Genomic DNA, 21,670 nt, shown 5'->3' on the forward strand with positions numbered 1-21,670 from the left:
ATATGAAATAATTATAGTTTCATTTGTACATCTTTTTTCAGATCATTTTCATCATGGCGGCTACCGATCCAAGGATTATAAGGTATGTGGTATAAATTACAGAATGATGATAATTACCCTTGCTTTCAGGTAAATCATAAATCAGAGATTATCAGAGTCAAAAAATGCACTAACAATAATTGTCATATCATGAATGGATATCATGAATGGCATATTGCAAGATACTTTACTAAACAAACTATGGAAAAATCAATAAATTAGCTATTAATAACCCTATTTTACATATGAGGGAAATGCATCTGTGAAAGATTAGGTAGCTTTCTTAATGGTCAAACTGGCCTTCTTAAAGGTCAAATATTTAGTAAATAATACTGCTAGGATATAAGCTGTTGTTGTAGACCCAACACTTAGTGCAGTGACTAGAAGTTAACTGTTAATAAATGTAATTCCTCCTCTCATTCACTTTTGAACTCAACTCCAGATTATCACTTTCATCACTTCTTCAAAGCTATGCTTGTTAATATCACTGATGACCTTCCTGTTGCTAAAATCCGAAGGTTCATTCTCAGTCTTTTCTAACTTGGCATATCAGCAATATTTGACCCAGTTACTTCCCTTCCTTGAAATACATTCTTCAATTGACTTCCAGAACAACACATTCTTCTATTTCTCCTCCTTCTTTTCTGGTCACTCTTTTTTCTGTTTCTTTTTCATCTTCCCAGCCTTTCAGTAATGGAGTATTCCCAAAGCTTGGTCTTTAGATGTTTTCATCTATTTACTCTTGTTTCCTTGGTGATATCACTTAGTGTCATATCTTTAAATACTATTTATAACTTTATCCTGGACTCTTCTGCTGAACGCCTCTCTAATATGTTAGCTGGTTAATAGATTATTAGATATGTGAAAGTAAACATGTCCAAAACCAGTCTCCTAATATCTCACTCTTCTACCCTTCCAGTTGGAATGTTATAACTAATTCATACAAACTCAACTCTTCCAGTTGATTAGGCCAAAACCTTTGGTGCTATCTTTGACATCCAGTCCATTAGCAAATCCTGTTGGCTCTCTCTTCAAAATGCTCTCTGCATCTGATCACTTTCCACCTCCATTGCTATCACTCTGGTCCAAGTCAGCATCCTTTCCTTTATTTGGTTGTGATAGTTTTCTAGCTGAATTCCCTGTCATTGCCTTTGGCCCCTCTATTTACTGTTCTTAACACAGTGGCCAAGGGGATCTTATTAAATTTAAAAAAGAAAAAAAGGGCATTTTTCCTGCTTAGAATAGAAGCCTAAATCCTTAAAATCTGCGTTTTGAGCTCATCACATACTGTTTTGTCCAGCCCTGCTGTCTTTCTTGCTATTTCTACTATATCAGGCATGCCCCCACCCACCAAACCTCCGGATCTTTGCATTTATTTTTCTCTCTTTCTTGAGTCTTCTTCCCACAGATGTCCCAAGGACATCTTGTGGTCTTCACTAATGTCTTCAGGCCTTTACTCCTTAGGTCTTTACTAAGACATTCTCTTCTGTGTGCAGTCCCCATTTACTCTCCTACTTGAAACTAACAGCTCGTTCCCTACCTACCCCTCCCATAGCAACCATCAGGAGTTCTATCTCCTTTCCTGCTTTATTTTCTTCCCATGGTATTTGTCATCCTTTGACATGCTGTATATTTTTATCTATTTTTTTGATGTATGTGTTTTTAAATCTGTTTCTCTTTATTTGAATGTAAGTTTTACTACAAGGGCAAGAATTTATGAATTTGTCTATCCTGGTTCATTCATTTGTGTCTCCCCAGAACAATGAAGCAATGAATGAGTATTAGGGTTAGAATTCTGTTCTGTTTGGCCTCATAGCTTAAAGTAGGCTACTATTTATGTGTATTTGTCTTTTGTTATATATATATATCATATATATATGTATATCCTATTTAATAAAAAGGGAATATCAAATTGACCATCACACTGTCACAAAGATGGCGGTGCCCATAGCCACAGGATGGCAGCGCCCAGTCCCCTCAGCCCCGCCGGAATCCCACAGTCCTTTTAGTCCAGCTGGGGGAACGGAAGGCGCACGGTGCGTCAGGACCTGCCCTCAGCCCCCCAGCCGCCAAGGGCCCGCCAGAGGCACAGGTAAGCCTCAGATGGCGGCTGCCCAGACACCCAGAGCCGCCTGAGGCTCAGGTAACCAGGGCCAGCTGAGGCTTGCACTGCAGTTAGTGGCAGCAGCAGAGGTGTGATGGGGGCGTCACCCTCCCCTAATCGCCAGGTCTCCTCCCGCCCCTGAGGGTTCCCGGACTGTGAGAGGGGGCAGGCTGGGCTGAGGGACGCCCCCTCCAGTGCATGAATTTTCATGCACCAGGCCTCTAGTATATATATAATATATTTATATTTATATTTATATATGTATATGTGTATATATATATATATATATATATATATATATATATATCCCTACCTGTACCTCACCCTTCCTCAAAAGCCTTTAGAGTGATAACATTTTATAAATTTTTGACATGTGGAATGAACAATCCAGACACATTTAACGTTGGTTCTTACAATAAGAATGATTGCTATATTCTGAAATTTACCATCAAATATAGCAGTGGCATTTTAACTTTTACAAAGGATGTGTGTGTGTGTGTGTGTGTTTGTGTGTGTGTGTTTGTGTGTGTATAATGTTACTATATATATTCTGTGTATACATATATACTTTTTAAAGCAGGTGATCAGGACACCCCATGGCATAGACTATGATGACTCTTTGGAAAGGTGTGATGAGTATTTGAGCCCAAGGTCATGTAGCAAGCCCCGGCACTCAGCAAGGACCTTACTTGTCCATTCAGCACCCTCAACAACGCTGAAGCATCCTCCAAGCCCTGTGTTAAATCGAGCTTCTCTCAGGGAAAGGTAACACTTAGTCTCTATTTCTGGACTACTTTTTTGAATAATCATCACTAGAAAAGGGAAGGTAGCAATAATGTATGTAAAGTGGTTATTTGTAAAAGTATAATTTGATTTTCAGAGCCTTGAATTGTTTTTGTTTAGAACATATTGTATATTATAATAGTGTTAGATACTCCTCTCCAACCCAGTGCTCTTGAAGTGAGTTTATTATTAGTGAGTTTAGTAATTAGGGTGACTTTAATCCTAATTAAATATTATCCTATATAATAAGAGAGGAATATGCTAATTATTCATTACGCCCTAAGGCATATCGACCAATTGCATAATGACCGGATCAGGGATCTGCAGGAGGGTGGGGCAGCGAACTACCAGCTGCTGGCAGAAAGCTACAGGATGGGGCAGGGCAGCAAGCAAGCAGGAGGCAGAGCTACAGGAGGGGGCAGGGCAGCAAGCTATGGGGGGAGGGGGAGCTACAGGAGGGCAGCAGCGACCTACTGGTGCACAGATTCGTGCGCAGGGCTACTAGTAGTTCATAAAAGTGAAAAATAGAGTATGTGATAGTTTGCTTTTAGTAGATTCATCCGTATTTAAATATGTATAAAAATAGCACAGATTATATTTTTAATGATGTACATATTGCTGGTATATGGTAACTAGTTTCCTCACTAACCTCCCTCCAACTCCCCAAGAGAATCTTAATCATGTAAAAATTCTAGCTCTTCCTCTAAAAAACACCTTTGCAACCAAAGTTAACTGCTAGTTATAATTTGAATGTGAAAGAAATAATTTCTCTTCATCTGTTTTTTATTATTATTGTTGTTGAATCCAAGTTGGGAATTGCTTGCCTCTCTCACAAATAGTAACATAGAAAACAATAGCTGTCACAAATTAAAAAACAACAACCCACCCAACCCTTAGTATAGTGGAACTTCAGTTCTCAAACTTAATTAGTTCCAGAAGGCTGTTCGAGAAGCTATTTGCTCGAAAATCAAATCATTTTTCCCATTAGAAATAATGTAAATTGAATTAATCCGTTCCAGACCCACAAGTGATTCCCTTTTTTAATTTTTATTATATACAATACATTCCTAATGCACTGTTTAATCTATAAATAAACAACTCTTTTCTTAAATTTATCAAACCACCCCCTACTAGCCTTAAACAAAGCACTTTCAGCACTTATTCCAGGGGTGTCTTTCAGCTCAGCATGCAATATCTTTGCTTGTTCACATATCACTGCTTCTGAAATGCTGTCACTGGATGCTGGATAGATGTGGATAAGTTCTAGAAGGAAATGAGCGATTCTAATATTAAACATTACTTAACTATGACTTAAGGAAGGTTGAGGTGAGTTTTGAATTAATCTAAAACAATAAAATTTTTTTGGGAGGTGGACTTTTACTGAGGTGATACACCTGTGCTTTGAGTATATTTTCTAAAAAAGATCTAGATTTAGTCTATAAAGGAAAATAAAATAACTTTATGGTATATTACTAGGAACAAAATCATTTTATTCTTTTTTTAAAAAAATATATATTTTATTGATTTTTTTACAGAGAGGAAGGGAGAGGGATAGAGAGTTAGAAACATCGATGAGAGAGAAACATCGATCAGCTGCCTCCTGCACACCCCCCCACTGGGGATGTGTTTGCAACCAAGGTACATGCCCTTGACCGGAATCGAACCCAGGACCTTTCAGTCCACAGGCCGACGCTCCATCCACTGAGCCAAACCGGTTAGGGCCATTTTATTCTTTAGTGCACTCAGTACCACATCTTTAAATATGAGACATTTCTGATCTGGCTTTTCAGGTCACTCAGCAGTATATTTATGGATGTTTATACAATCCATTGGAATAATAAGGAATTTAAACTGCTATAAATGTAGGTTATATATCCCAGGAAAAAATGGGGAGTATGACAAAACATACAGCTATAAGAATTTGTCTGGGTAAATATTCATTAAAATTAATTAAGTTTTCTCTAAAATTGCTGTAAAATGCTGACTCCTTAATCATGTATATGAATAAACAGACGTTTAAAACCTTTCTTTATCAGTGACTCTAAGCAAATTAATTTTTTATTTATTGTGAAAGTTCTTTTTGCTTTAAGCACATTTTAAAAACACCTCCAATAGAGTTTCACACCATAAAATGGTTTTAATTTGATAATGTTACAGTTCAGAAGCAGTTTTCCCTCCAAGTATATATGTTAATATTATGGCAACTTTTGTATTAGGATGTAGAATTATTACTAAAATCAGGCTGAGAAATACTAGCCAATCTAATTTAAAAGGAACTGATTTTCTTTTAAATCATGCTTAAAATTTTGATTTTTGTAAGTGGAGTAAAATATTGTTAGACAATCATTTCTTATACCACAGCACAGACTAGTGGATCCTCTCATGGTACCTTTGAAGGTACCATGGGGTCTTGTTGGAGCTATATATGGATCCCAGATTTTCAAGATGTGTACATATGTAGCAAGTAAGTTCTGCCAGGATATTTGCAGAGATGCAGTAATACTTCCTTTTTAAAATGCAGGAGGTTAAAATTTAGATATAGTTGATCATCCATTGTTGATTACATTCTTTACAACAGGTTATGTAAATCATTTATCCTGCTTAATAGTCTATACTCTGAGTAAACATATAAAATTGTAACTTTAAGAACAAACTGGGAGATAAAAAGGCAAAGTTTCAAGCAACGAATTAACATTTTAGTACTCATTCCTTTATAAAGGCATTATCAATGGCATTTTATGCACATGCACTATAATCAGATCTAGAAATTTTCATTGTTACTTATATAGCTTAATTATACTAATGCCAGTTTTGAGTTTGGTCAGGGATATAAGAAAGAGGAATGGTTGCTTTATTTCTTCTTTGATATTTTTTAATTCCAACATTCAGACTCTAATAAAAGACATATTTTTCTTCCTTATTTTTCAATATTTACTTTTTCAAAAATACGTCATAGTGGAGACTAGACAAATGATACCATCTGTACTGGGATGGGATCATTCAATTTTTATGTTCCCCTGTATTTTTTATTTATTTGTTTATTGAGGTATAACTGACACACAACATTATATTGCTTTCAGATGTATAACATGATAATTCGATATTTGAATTGTTCCCCTATGTTCTGAAGGAGTAAGAACATGATTGGATTATAAACAACATTTTAATCTATTGTAAATATTTTGTTTCATTTCATAAAATGTTTTATTCTGTATGCAGAAAGAAATTTCTTCCATATAGTTTGAGTATGATTCAATTACTAGAAAACAAGAACCAATTTTAAATGCACTCTACATTGAATTATTGTTCTAATATGAAAATTTATATTCTTTATGTAGAGACAAAGCTCTAAAGAATTAAGTATGGAAATTGTTAGAATGGTCAGATATATGGGTATGTTACTACAAACGCATGTCAAAGTTTATTATTAAGCCTATTGAACATATTGTGAGTGCTTAATACTATAGCTGAGAATTTACCTGAGTTTATATCTGCCTCTTATCCTTGGTTGAAAGAAGAAAAATGTTACTTAATCTTTATATATTATCACATAGGGATAAGAAAAAAATGACTTCCTCTGTCTGGCATTTGGAAAGATTTCTTTTTCTCACCCTCTGGCTACAAGTCACCTTTGTTTTTTATGCCTACAGATTCCATTCTGATTGGTGTTCACCTTCAAACTGCGATGAGATCCATGACCGGGTAAAAAATGTCTTGAAATCACATCAGGCTCATCAAAGACATTTTTATGTTAGTTTCTAAAATATTCCTTTGAAGGCTTTTTATAACTGGGCATATATACCACAACAGAATGCTAAAGTTTGCAATATTTAATCATTGGGAAGGAAAATATACAATCTTCATATCTAACTTCCTGCCTGACCTGAGTAATGCAAAATGTTTGACACAGATCATCTGCACTATCAACAAAAATCAGGGATTATTATCTCATAAAGAGTCAATAAATAGTGACTTTATGATAATTTTTTCACATCCTTCAAAATACGGGAACTCTTCTTTTTTGGGCCAGTACAAAACAATTCCATGTCCTACCAGTAGATTTGATTCTAAATGGTAGAATGAAGGAGAGAGTAAGAAAAAACATATTTTGAAGAAGCCACCCATCTAATTTTTATGCTAATTAAATGTTTAAAAGAGGAAAAGAGCAGAGCAGATCTACCAAGTTTAATATTAGGGAACATCAATATGAGAATATTTTTTGAGATAAGGCAAAAATGTATACATGAATGACAGTATGGAAATAATTACTATATATTCTTTTTGTGTTTGATTCCTTTTTCATTTATTAGTTTTAAAAACAATTATCATGAGTGTCATGTAGGGCACTAAACTCAGTCCTGGAGACATAACTGGATTATGTGACATTTTATATATTTTGAAGCTGTCATTGGTTGGATATAGATTTTAGACTGTGATGAGAACCTTTTATTGTGCAATGTCCCTCTTTATCTCTAGAATTATTCTTGCTTCACAGTGTGTTTTATCTGATGTTAGTATAGTTATAGCAACATTAATTTTTTGCTAATATATGCAAGGTCCATATTTTTCCATCCTTTGCTTTTTATCATTAGACTTAAAGTACATATCTTATAAAAGCACATGAAATCTTTTTCAAGAATGAAAATCCAGAATTTTTATGTCAATTGATGGGGCTTTCATTTGGATTAATAAGTGTTTTTTGCCATCCATTTTCTTTTTTACTAACTTGTTATTTATTTTTTTACTATTCTGTCATTGGTTGCCCTAAAGATTTCAACATGCAAACTGACAAATTATTTCTTTGTTGACTTCCCCAATCATAGTAGGGCCTAAAAACATTAACTCTTTTTAATCAACCTCCTTTTTGTATATCTATTACCATGCCTTTTAAATTCTACATATATGAAAGAGACAAATTTTGTTTATTCATTTAAGCTCATATTTACCCTTTCTATTATTCTTCATTTTTGTCAGTAATTTCATGTTCCCGTCTAGATTCTAGAATCATTTTCCTTTTGCTTGAAGAATTCCCTATGACACTTAACGTTTATGTCATTTTCCTGGCTGTGAGTTCTGTTTTTGTTTGTTTGAAAACATCTTGGTTTTTATTTTATGTAATATGGTTTAATTGGATATAAAATTCTAGGTTAGTAGTTTTCTTTGGCATGTTAAAGAAGCCATTCCATTATCTTCTGGCTTCTTCTGTCTCTGTTGAAAACTCAGCTGTTATTCCTTTGAAATAATGTGGGGTTTTCCCACCCTCTGCTGCATTTAAGATTTGGCCTTCAACTTTGTGTTTAGTAAGCTTACCATTATATACCTAGGTGTGGTTTTGTTGGATTAATTCTGTGTTAAGTTTTTAGAGCTTTTCAAACTTGCAGGTTACCTTTCATCAGTTTAAGGTGCAAGAACAAAACTAGCATGAATCTCTTTATTCTTCTTCACAATTTCACAGATAGAAGATTGGTTCTTACTATAGATCTTAGCAACCTCAGCATACGATTTTCCTTCTTTCCTTATAAGTCGAGAGTTACACCTTTTCATTAAAGGAAGCACTTTACAGCTTCTCTATGGTGTATCCACATTGCCAGCATCACAGGATTACTTGAACACAAGCTCTGTGATACTGCCCTGCCATCTGATAACCTAGACAGCTCCTAGGCTACTAGAGGGCTAGTAGCATAGACAGTTTAGATGCACTGGATCCACAAAGGAAGGAGTGATTCACGTTCTGAATGGAATGGAGTAGATGGCACGAGATTTCAACATGCTACTCAGAATGGTATGCAATTTAAAACTCATGAATTGTTTTTTTCTGAAATTTTCCATTTTTCATTTGTGTACTGCTGTTACCCAAGGATAAGTGAAACTGTGGAAATTCTGGACTATACTTTTTCAGCATACCTTCATAAAAAAACTAACTAGATATCAGCTTGAAAGAATTTGGGTCTAATTTTCATATAGGAGAATGATCTAATGGCCTGGGGTGGAGGTTTTGATTTCATAGTCCAGTTTATTTGCATTCTAGGAGGCAGTATAATGTAGATCAAGTTGATCTGGATTTAAGTTCCAATTCTGCCTCTTAGTTTGTATCTTTAGAAAATTTTTAAGTTTTTCTGAGTTTCAATATATTTGATGTGATTATTGAAGGCTTAAATGATATCCATATAAAAAGTACCTCAGTCCTAGATACCTTGTAGGTATGCAACAAATATTGCTGCTGTCCATCTTTTTCTGTATTTGCATGTCGGCAAATGGGAATGTGGATTAGGAATAAGGGGTGAATCACCTCTCTATGTCCTGGGAATGTATTTTCTGACACCGACAAGCATGATACATCTCTTTAAATGTTTGCTTGATCCATAGTCAATAAGTTATAATAAGATGTGATGTTTTTGCCTCTTTGTTTTTATATAACCCGACCTTTTAAAAAAAAGACCGCACAAGGACTCTTATAAGAGATGTGTGTGTTGAATATATATATATATCCTATCTAATAAAGATGGCATATGCTAATTGACCCTCACGCCATCGCAAAGATGGCAGTGCCCACAGCCAATAAGGAGGGAATATGCTAATTGACTGCCTCGCCCTCAAAGATGGCAGCTCCCACAGCCACAAGATGGTGGCACCCAGTCCCCTTAGCCCTCCAGCTTCTCAGGGCTGGCCCGAGGTGCAGGCAGGCCTTGGATGGTGGCTGCCAGCTGCCCAGGGCCACCTGAGGCTCAGATAGCCAGGGCCAGCCAAGGCTTGCGCTGCTGGCAGTGGCAGCAGCAGAGGTGTGATGCGGCGTCGCCTTCCCCTGATTGCCGGATCGCCTCCCGCCCTTGAGGCTCCCAGACTGTGAGGGGGGTAGACTGGGCTGAAGGACACCCCCTCCAGTGCATGAATTTTCATGCACCAGGCCTCTAGTATGTATGTGTGTGTATATATATATATATATATATATATATATATATATATATATATACAATGTCACAAAATTGAGTCTTAAACTCCGATGGGAATAACTATGAAGGTCATCTAGTCCTTTTTGTTTCTCAGGGCAGAATTCCCCTCCATGAAATCCTTGATCTAAAGGGGTATCAGTGCTGTGCAGCGATCTTACTCCCTCTTAAGATAGTCATTCTGTTCTTAGAATGCTTCATTAATTGGAAAGTTTTTACTTATTTTCTTTATTTTGTCATTTATTATGTCTCCTAATAATTCTACCCTTTGGTCCTTTCTATCCATAGAGTTTCATGGAATAGCAAGCCTTGTTCCACATGTGTGCAGGAACCCTATCTTAGTCATCTTTCTGTCCTCAGAGTCTAGAATAGTAACTACGCAGCTCAAAATACAGGTTTTGTTTAATAAATAATCTAGGCTCAGGTTTTTTTAAAGGTACTTTTTATATGTTTTATATATATATAAACATTTAAAATTTAGTCAACGTTTTTATTACAATCTTGTCAAAAATTTTTCAACTGTACTAGTATTTACAAAATTAAAGAGTATTATCATTCATTAGAATTTTTAAATTTAATATTTACATTCTGTTTTATTTAGTTCTTGCAACATATTTCTTGAGATTGAAAACATTATATTGTTTTATTTCTTTCACTTTTTTATAGTGTCTTTTGTATTCATGATAGCCAAATACACTTTCTGTGATAATAGAGTGAATGCTTCACTTTGTTGATTTATCAGACTGGGCAAAAATAAGTAACATCTATTAGCTATATGCTATCTAAGAACAAAGATCTGAAAACTAATAAAAAGGAAAGATTGAAAATAAAAGGACAAATATATACCATCCAAACACTAACTAAAAGAAAGTCATTGTAGCTATATGAACAGTAAACTAAAAATGAGGCATTAATAGGATTAAAGAGAGTTACTTCGCAAGGATAAAAGGTTTTAATTCACCTAGAAGCTTTAATAACTCTAAATATATATTCACATTTTCTGTTATTCTTTTTACGTATTGTTTACATTTTTAGCAGAATGCTTTATTCACAATTTCATGCTCTCAGCAAAATTTAAAAATTATTTTCTTCATAATCTATTTTCAGCTGATTTCTTATATAAAGTGAATTCCTTATTAACACTAATCTTTATAGCAGTCTATTTATGCTTACGAGTTCCTTTTGTTATCAGTTTTATCTATTTTCATTCTAGTTTGAGTAGTATGAGTCAGTGAGAAAGATATTTGATACTAAATTACATAAATGCCATACATTAAGATAATAATTACTATAAAGGATATAGTTTACCAAGCTATCTCTTTATGATCCTACAAATCTGTGCACCAGTGGGGTCCCTCGGCCTGGCCTGTGCCCTCTCACAATCCGGGACCCCTCAAGGGATGTCGGACTGCCAGTTTCAGCCCAATCCCTGCAGGCCAGGCTGAGGGACCCCCACCAGTGCACAAATCCATGCACTGGGCCTCTAGTATGCATATAAGATCTTTGGTTAACCTCTTCCTGCCCTCCCCCTCCCCACTTCCTCCTGAGATTCATCAGTCTGTTCCATGTTTCCATGCCTGTGCGTTGAGTGTCTGCCCCCTGGTGGTCAGTGTGCACCATAGCTACCGGTCGAACAGTGGAATGGTCACATAGGCTTTTATATATATAGATTTCTTGTGCTCTTGAATGTGTCTGAACAAGCTACTTATACAAGGAGGAGTAGCCATGTATCTTGATTCCACAAAACAATGTGTAAGATATTACTACACATCTTATTGCATATCTTAATACACAGTATCCATTCCCTTTCATTTGTTGATTCAAGAAACATCTACTAGGTGTCCAGTCTTTGATAAACAGTATTAGCAAAAATTAATGAAACTACGTTAGTCTTACTGAACAGAGTAATAAATTCTGACTTACCCTTTTGTTTCTTTCCTAAGATGTCCAAACATTTAATTCAATTTCTTAGAATGGGGGAGGAGGAGAGCATTTCCCAAAGAGACATGTGTCATTTTAATTATAAAATGAATTAGTGAAAATCTTTATACTTTTCAGGATGAGAGAGACCCAGAGAAGGAAGACGAACTGGAAATGAAAAGAGGTCTTTTCTACAGAGACTATGCCTATGACAGTGATCCCGAGTACAGGTATGAACTTGGTTAATTCTCTATAGAGAGGTCTTTCTCATAATTGGTACAAAAATAGCCTGCTTCTTAATCTGCTAGATTTGTGGGAAATTTAGACTCAAATTAGCAATTATTAATTATTTTCATATAGTTAAAATATTTAACTATGAAAAATCCTATTAAAATATTTTAATGTTTGCATTAAAGAAACTTTTAAATGAAAACAAATACAGTCAATGAATGGTGATGCTCTCATCCTACTTAAAGTTTTAATTTATTTGGCTTCTCTGCAAATCCACATATCCAGGGCTTATTTTAGGCTTTATTATACATCCATGCTAGCTGTATGTCTTCCATCACCTTTGAGTATGAAATTAATTAGGAAGAAATCTTTTACTTCCAATACTTTGGGATTTGGGGACTAGTATGGGGAAAGAATCTACTACCCATGTAGACTTCCTTCTCAATTTCATATTTCCTCTCTTTTACAAAGTTTTAGATAGCTGTGGTAGCCTTGCCAATTCCCAGGGCCCTGGGATACTCTTTCCTCCTTTTAGCACCTCCTATGTCTGTCTCAGTTCTCTTCAGAGCTTCTGGCAGCACCATCCTGTTTGAGCATAGTCCTAATTAAAGACCAGGCATAAGGTGATGCTTCATATGGATGGGAGTTGGCCATAAAAAGAGAGAAGGATAAAAGTAATTTGAACTTCATGTTTAGAATATAACTTGGCCTTTTATATCTGTGAATTAAAATTTTAGCTATGTTGTTCTTTTAAGGAATTAGCTTTTGATTTAAACTGTTTTCTGTTTGCTTATGCATATTTTTCCATTTACTAACAGTAGGAATATGCTCAATATAAAGGCTTTAAGTATGAAATTATTTATAATAGAATCTCAATCTGAGTAATTTAAATTTTACAAATGTATTTTTAAGTAACACAGGGTTGAGTATAGTTTTTATTTTTTCTCCACTGGTCACTATCTGATTAATAAGATGTAACAAACAGCCAAAAACTACCTTCAGTACTAATAAATGGAAGAAAAAAATCTAAATAATACATAGACATAAAATGTCCTGCATAACTAAGAATACAGATAAAGAGTGCTATTATGAACATTTTGTACATGGCCCACTTATTCAAGAATTTGGCTGGGGTATCTAGCAGTTGAATTACTGGGTTGACGTTGCATATTTAAGCTTACTGGATCATGCCAACTGTTTTCCAAAGTGAGTGTGTAAATGTTTTCACTACATCATCACTGACACTACCAAGGTCTGAAATGGTAATACAGCCACTTCATGCCCTTTTTCATGGTCATTTATACAGTGTTCAGGTGGTAAGATTGACTTCAGGCAAAATAGCAAATACATCTTTAGACAACTTCAAGAGTTCCTATTTCACAGTTGACAGTGGAGGTAACATCATGGAACTGATAAGTTAGGGAAGAAATTGTGTGAAATGTGATTGTAGATACATATATGAAGAAAATATTTATATAATTTAATAGTCAGGACATATAGTTTTATATGGTACAAACTTCATGATTTCTAGCATGCCTAAGAGGTCTTACCTATAACAAGTACTTAATTTATTGAAGTAGCTCAGTGATTTATTTAAAAAAAATAAACTTAGTCTTTGAAAAAGCCAGCATTTTTTTCTAGCAGATAATGTGGTGAGCCCAGCACTTAATTTTTTGTGATATTAAAATTATAACTTAGGTATGTTTTTAAAAAAGTACTATTGAGACTTCAGAAAAACTTGCCTTTTCTTCCCTTTTCCCTACAACTATTTTATAGCTTCCTATCTGTTTTTTTTTTCCCTTCAAAACTCTTAAAATAACAGTAGGTCCCTATCACTTCAAATGCACCCTCTTCTGCTTTTCTTCCTGTTTCCAAAGGTGGTTCATGTTCAGTCTAATTTTCTGCTCCCCACTGAGGACAGCAGCAGCCTGGCACAGTAGAAAGGGCTCAGAGCCACAGACATGCCACCCCTTCTGTTCCACCACCTGCTAGCTGAGTGGTTGTAGGAAGTCACTGGACTTCTCTGAGTCTCAGTTTCTAGTTACTAACTTCAGAGGATGTAAGTTAATATGTAAATATATGTAAATACATATAAAATACTTAGTAGTTCCATGCCTCATAATTAATAACTTCTGTGTGCCAGTTAAGAACTACACTATGCATCTTACATACACTCTCTTTAATTTTTAAAACAATAACTGCAAAAATACAGTCAAGGAAGCTGAGACTCTGGATGATTAAATAAGTGGTCCAAGGTCCCCAGCCTCTAATGGATTAAACGCAACTCAGTGCCAGGTCTGTCTGACTCGTGACTGGCCCTCGTGCACCCTCTGTGCTCTGCTTTACCACACCTCACTTACCTCTCTTCTCCGAATTCCTTTCAAACTCTGTCTCTCACACACTATTTTCATTTTAGTGATCTGTAATTTGTTTTCATGCAAATAATGTCACTCTTTAAAGGCACAGGTCTTATTATCTTTTTTTTTTTAAATATATTTTATTAATATTTTACAGAGAGGAAGGGAGAGGGATAGAGAGTCAGAAACATCGATGAGAGAGAAACATCGATCAGCTGCCTCCTGCACACCCCCTACTGGGGATGTGCCCGCAACCAAGGTACGTGCCCTTGACCGGAATCGAACCCGGGACCCTTCAGTCCGCAGGCCGACGCTCTATCCACTGAGCCAAACCGGTTTCGGCTTATTATCTTTTATTTATCATAGTCCAAACAGAGTATACACACCTGTGAAGTACTTCATCAATATTTGATTTAGACAGTTGTGCCTCTGGTCTAGTCTCACCATTGTAATCCCTTATATTCTTTTTTATAGCTCATTTCAGCAGCCACGTGGCACTCTCCAAATGGATGACGGTGAATACTGGTCCAACAGGGCAGCCTCTTACAAAGGAAAGTCCCACCGACCCATCTTTGAGAACAGCATGGACAAGATATACAGGAACTTATACAAAAAGGCCTGTAGTTCTGTTTCTCATACACAGGAAAGCTTCTGAGATTATCCACGATGAACTGTATGAGTGTCCATGTCAACTTCAATGAAAGCGTTTGATGTGATCAATATCTGTATTCCTTTCTTTTTTAAACAGGTGGCTCTCATTGAGTGCAGTAGTTAGACTTGAACACGTCCATTTCTTCAAACGGTACATTATCATAGGCAAGCCTTTTTTTTTAATCACAGAAAAGAGTGCTATGTTCCAAAAGTCAGAGCTCTGCAACACAATCACAAAGTCCAGTGTGACTGAGAGAAGGATATTGTCACATGTTATCTCATGTCACCATCTGAAAATCCAGACTGGATACGCTCTAAAAATGTTTTGCCTTAATCACCTTGTAATTTTCATGTACTTAACTGGTTATCTTGTCTGAGCAAGATTTAATTAATATTAACTCCCTTTTCTTACTAATGAGCAAAAAGATATCCTGTGTAGAAATGAATTTCCCAAGAGTTTTAAACAGCATTTTCTACCTTTTCCCCTTAGAAAAGTCTATTTATATTTCTTAACTCATAAGAAATCACTGTTTTTTAAAGTTTTTATAATCATTCCCTCTCTCTTCTCTAAAAGAACTCTCTAAGTTGCCTAAAATGCACAACAGTTATCTAGGATAGCAGAGCCGATGTGTGACCCAAAATCTGAATAACTTATTTTTAAATATATAATTCTTTGTCTGATTTTCTTCTAGAGCCATGTCTTTTGGTACAAACAGAATCAGAAAATAGCCTCTGTTAGTAAACATGTATAGACTCATGGATTATATTGTAAACTAATTTATTTAAAGTTTTCTTAGGTATCAAATGGCCCAAGAAAGTAGTATCCTTACTTTAAAGGGCACTTGGAACCAAAATGAAAGTAAAATATAGCAGAACTCTTTGTGGTAGGCACTGGAAAGTCTTTTGGTTGATAAAATTAGCTCCTTCCCCAACCCCCAAACACACACTTATGAGGCTAGCGACACTCTGAGGATAGGAAGAAATCAGTTACCTCACCTTCACAAGAGTGAATGGAGGGAAAGCAGAGAAAGACAGACTTGGCTTACAAGCTTGACATTGACTCCAACGTAGTGTTTTCTCATTGAATCTGTCTCTTGTTCATTCTACAGCTATGATTTAAAAAGAAAAAAAATGGACTTGAACTTCATTTAAATTGAAATTAACTTGTAAAAGTGGGTGATTTACTTTTGTATTAGGAGAAAATATAATATTGGCAATCTAATAATAGGACTTTTTAATTTCATGTTAAGAATGTTTTAGTATGACTTGAACTTCATGTTAAGAATGTTAATTTCATGTTAAGAATGTTTTACTAGTAGTACAACAGTCTGTGATATGTCAGAAAATGCATCAGAGATAGGAGCCAGGAGTCCTCAGCTCTCATCCTCTCTGCCATTTTCTAGCCGAGTCTCTTTAATTCCCTGGTCCTTAGTTTCCATCAGCTATCAAGTGAAGAAAATGCAATAGATCAGCATTTTCCGAACCAGGTCCTGTGGACCACTGTTTTAGGAAATGGTTGTAGAAATGTAAATACCAGTATTGCATTGGTCATATTAGTTTAGGAAAATTTGTGCACTATATTTACCCTCCCCCCAACATACAGTCACAGGTAGGATGACAGGAGTGAAAGGGGAGGTGGTTAATGCTGAATCAGCAGTTGCAGGCTGGCACTGTCCTGCTAAAACTCGGACATGTGGTCATCATAGTCATAGGAAACACTAGTGTATTAGAGGCACAAAGAAATGCTGGCATAAACCTGTTTTGCTCTAACATCAAGTAGAGAGCCTGGCACTTATTGGTGTTCACTAACTACGTATTGCAATGACCCAGAATTTTCTCAACAAAATTAAGCATGTAATAGTATCTGTTGTCATGGCCATCTTTCCCCTCGTATTCTGTCTTCCTTAACCTCCCACACTCCCTCTCAATGTCACCCTCAGGTGCATGTGGACACCAGCGGGGGAAATGCTGGACTAGGTACCCCTGGTATCAGGTTATATAATGACATTTTATACAATAAACTCTTGACGGTTAACATTTAATAATGCTTTTAAAAAATTATATCCTCAGTGAAATTTAGGTGTGTTTTTTTCTTTTTTTGTGTGTGTGTGGAAACAAATGAAAAACTTCCCCATTTAAAAGTTGCTGCTTATTAAAAAGAACAAATGTGAACTTCAAAGAAAATGTTTTGCTATCATAGAATATCTCTCAAGTGAATAAGTACCACAGAAATTACTTATTGTAACTATATCTGCCATTGACTTTGACAAGGCCACAAAAAGTGGGTCTCGGGGGACCTTCTGGAAGTGATGTTCTGAAAGCCACATCCTCTGATTAAATCGGACATCTCTCCGAGTCGGGTGCAAATCTTTAGATACGTGGCATCTGTGCTAAGTGTCTGATTACTTCTGTTCTCCTGGGGGAGGAGTGGTCTTTATTGCTATCCTAACTATTACTGTGAATTCTTATGTTTATTGTCTTTTAAAGGGTAAAAGCTTTAGTAATAGTTATCTTTTCTCATTGATAAACATAGAAAGGTGCAGTTGTTTATTATCTTAGCCTTTTTTCTATATTTTTCACAGTCTTATAGTAGTTATTGGACTTAATATGAGAGATAAACGGGCCTTCTTTCTTTCAATGTATTTTTACCCTTAAATAAAAAAGGGGGGGATTTTATAAAGAAAAATGTCAATTCAACTAAAAAAAAAAAGAATCATTAAACTGAGTCCTCCCTGGTCCCACTACTTTTTATATAACCTTGTTAAGTCATTTATCCTTCTTGGAATTCAGTTTCCTTAACTATAAGTTGCTGAAGGAGTTACTTAGAATGATCTTTAAATGTTCTAACATTTCTGTAATTGTATAATTGATTAATGTGGAAGATAAGGAAGTACTAGGAAACAGTAGTGTTAAATATTTGTGTGCAAGTTTTGGGGAGGAGACAGATATTCAAGAAAGTGCATTTTAATGTATTTCTATGGATCACCTCCACAAAAGTGCTGAACGTGAGTTAGCGAGACAAGTCAGGGTTCTTGGACTCTAGGAGCTTACCTTGACTATTCACAGAGGGTCAGGCAAATAAACAGTTGTGGTATAATGTCTTGGATTTCCTCATTTTTACTCTAACATATTCTTTGTAGGTTCTTGTAGACAATATATTTTTTCATTTTTGTATCATCTTTGTAGCCCTAGCACCACAATCTGGACATATCTTTATTATAGCAACTGATAAACAGAAACTGAATTATCAATGACTTTCTCATGTGTCCTTTTCTATTGTTCTAAGTTTGCCTCTGCATTTCTGTCACACAGTGTTTGTTGAATAACTGCATGAAAAAATACAGGAAGAGCCACTAAAAACAATACAAAGCCTAACTCTATCTCGATATGAAAAATAAGATGTCCCACCCTGGCCAGGTGGCTCAGTTGGTTGCAGCATCATCCCATACACCAAAAGGTTACAGGTTCAATTCTTGGTCAGGGCATATAACTAGGTTACAGGTTCAATCCCCAGTCAGGGTGCATATGGGAGGCAACCCACTGAAGTTTCTGTCTCACATTGACATTTATCTGTGTCTGTCTCTCTCTGTTCCTCTTTCTCTCATTAATAAAAACATATCCTCAGGTGAGAAGGAAGGAAGGAAGGAAGGGAGGGAGGGAGGGAGGGAGGGAGGGAGCCATGACAAGACTGTTGCTAGCAGCTAGTTTATACTTGTAGCCAAAGAGATAAAAATGCCAAAGATAAGACAAAATCTTTGTTGTGCCTTGGTCCTCAAGTTCCTCAGATAAGAGAGTTAGTGTTTCTGTGTGAAATCTATTTTTTAAAAGAGTACTCTTAAAAAAAGAAGTCGATATGACAACCTGCCTTTTTGTTTGTCTGTTACTTGGCTAACCCACTAAGGTATAAGGCATCCAGGTGACCAGGGCCAGCTCCTAAACTGCTGCTCAGAGGGTGATAAATACAGGGTTAGGCAATGAACCAAGAAAGCAATTGCCTGCAGTTGTTCCTAGAACCTTATGTTCCAATGGAGTCTAAATCCCTTCTATGAAATGCAAATGTCTTGGTTCCCAAATGAGCCTTAAACACTTTTTTTCCCAGTGTCTTATCTTCTGTCACTCACAAAGCCGTACATCTTTGACTGAGGAAGTGAATCCTCTATCTTCCAGCATTCAGATGTAAACAACCTACTTAATCTAGAAACTGTTGCTCTCGATTAATTAAGAATTAGTATGATAAATAAGGTATTTATGTGAATATGTAAGCAAAACTGTCTCAATAAAATGCATTATTTTTTTTTACTTTTACTAATATCTTAATCTCAGTAGGTTGCATTCAAGCTGTGAAAAATTATATAAATGAGCCTGGTGTAAGAATGTATCCTGCTCTAATTTGTATAGAATATGAATGTATGCGGGTTTTTTGAGGAGACTTTTTTTTTTTCACTTCCATCCCCACCTTAGTGTCATCTTTAGCTTTTAAAACAAGAGAATTAAAGTAATATTTATTAAATATCACCATTTGTGCTTGGTGATTTACATACATTATCTTATTGATCTTCACAACCACTCTGAGTAATCTCAGTGTTATAGACTCAGTAACTAAGGATCAAACTGTGGTGGTTGGCCAGTCAATGATAAACTTGGATTTGAATCTCACCCCAACTCTGCCTCTCAACCAGATAAGTGGTTTAAAGACTCATCTTGCTATAGTTCATATGTTTTTAAATGATGGAGCTAGTATTTCTTCAGAGAGAACCTCAGATTACAATGCAAACTGAAATCACATTAATGCTGTAAAACCTGGGGCAGATTTCCAACATTCTAACACTAAAAATGAATAAAGAGATCATTTCATGAACTAGGTTGGAAATTGGTGGAAGGGTATGAAAAGAATATCACTGAAAATGTATCTGACCCGTAATTTTATGGTAACCAGAGTGGATATATGGGATAGTGGCAGGTGAAGAATTCACGATGCTCTTTCTGTGGAGCCCTAGTTACTCTCTTTGATTGAGTAACTGCACATTCCTGTAGAACAAAATTTTTTAAAATATATATATTTTCAATCCTCACCTGAGGATATGCCTTCACTGAGAGAGAGAGAAAGAGAGAGAGAGAGAGATGTGACAGAAAAGCATCAACTGGTTGCCTCCCAAATTCACTTCCACAGGGTATCTACAGGGGATGAAGCCTGAAACCTAGGTGTGTCCTGATCAGGAATCAAACCCATAACCTTTTGGTGTATGGAATTATGCTCCAACCAACTGAGCCATGTGGCTGGGGCAGCACTACATTTTTTAACAGCTTTATTGGGAATATAATTGATATACAAAGAATTGTACAAGTTTAATATGTACATTTTGATGAATTTGGACACTTGCGAACTCCTGTGATACCATCACCACAATCAAGGTAATTCAGTGCCTCCCAGAGTTTCCCTGTGTCCCATTTTTGTTGTGAATTATAAGCACCATGCTGTAAAGTATTCTATAGGACTTAATCATCTTATGTAACTGAAACGGTGTTACTATTAACAAACTAGAGGCCCAGTGCATGAAATTTGTGCACTCAGGGAGGGGGGTCCCTCACCCGGCCTGCCCCCGATTGCAGTCTGGGAGCCCTCAGGGGATGTCCGACTGATGGCTGAGGCCGGCGGGGAGCGGGCGTAAGCTGTCAGTCGGACATCCTTAGCACTGCTGTGGAGGCAGGAGAGGCTCCCGCCACTGCCGCTGTGCTCACATCCATGAGCCTGGCTTCTGGCTCCCGCCACTGCCGCTGCGCTCACAGCCATGAGCCTGGCTTCTGGCGCATCCCCTGTGGGAGTGCACTGACCACCAGAGGGCAGCTCCTGCATTGAGTGTCTGCCCCCTGATGGTCAGTGAGCATCATGGTACTGGTCGTTCCACTGTTCAGTCAATTTGCACATTAGCTTTTTATTATATAAGATAAAAGTGATTTTAAACCCTTATCAGATAAATGGTTTGCAAATATTTTCTACCATGCCATCTTTGACTTTGAATTCTGTTGATTTTTTCCTTTGTTGTGCACGAGCTTTTTAATTTAATATGATTCCCTTTGTCTATCTTTGCTTTTGTTTCTTGTGCTTTTGGCGTCACACCCAATAAATCATTGCCTAGACCAGTGGTCGGCAAACTGCGGCTCGCGAGCCACATGTGGATCTTTGGCCCATTGAGTGTGGCTCTTCCACAAAATACCACGTGTGGGTGCACACGTACAGTGCGATTGAAACTTTGTGGCCCATGTGCAGAAGTCGGTTTTCGGCTCTCAAAAGGAATTTCAATTGTTGTACGGTTGATATTTGGCTCTGTTGACTAATGAGTTTGCCGACCACTGGCCTAGACTAGTGTCAAGAAACCTTTCCCTAAGTTTTCTTTTAGGAGTTTTATAGTTTCAGATCTTACATTAATCTTCAATTTCTTAGAGTTGATTTTTGTGTATGGTGTAAGTAAAGTAGGGGTCCAATTTCTTTCTTTTTTTTTAATGTGGCTATCCAGTTTTCCTTATACCATTTTTTGAAGAGACTATCCTTTCTTGGCATCCTTGTCAAAGATCATTTGATTGTATATATGCTGCTTTTTTTTCTGGGTTCTCTATTCTGTTTCATTGCTCTATGTCAA

At 36.4% G+C, this 21,670-nt stretch overlaps 1 protein-coding gene across 2 annotated transcripts in view; it reads left to right on the plus strand.

Annotated features, from left to right (window-relative positions):
- Window positions 1-17,110, plus strand: part of SPATA6 (spermatogenesis associated 6) — a 51,999-nt gene extending 34,889 nt beyond the window's left edge. The window contains exons 9-13 of one of the 2 annotated variants that reach the window (XM_080655200.1): window positions 42-82; window positions 2,721-2,908; window positions 6,577-6,676; window positions 11,932-12,023; window positions 14,856-17,110. In XM_080655200.1, the coding sequence (XP_080511326.1) occupies window positions 42-82; window positions 2,721-2,908; window positions 6,577-6,676; window positions 11,932-12,023; window positions 14,856-15,036 (602 nt within the window). In that variant the 3' untranslated portion in view covers window positions 15,037-17,110. The remainder of the gene's footprint in view (window positions 1-41; window positions 83-2,720; window positions 2,909-6,576; window positions 6,677-11,931; window positions 12,024-14,855) is intronic. The other variant, XM_080655199.1, reaches the window with a different exon arrangement.
- The last annotated feature ends 4,560 nt before the right edge of the window (window positions 17,111-21,670 follow it).

Source organism: Plecotus auritus (assembly GCF_963455305.1).
Source record: "Plecotus auritus genome assembly, chromosome: 2".
Lineage (NCBI taxonomy): Eukaryota > Metazoa > Chordata > Mammalia > Chiroptera > Vespertilionidae > Plecotus > Plecotus auritus.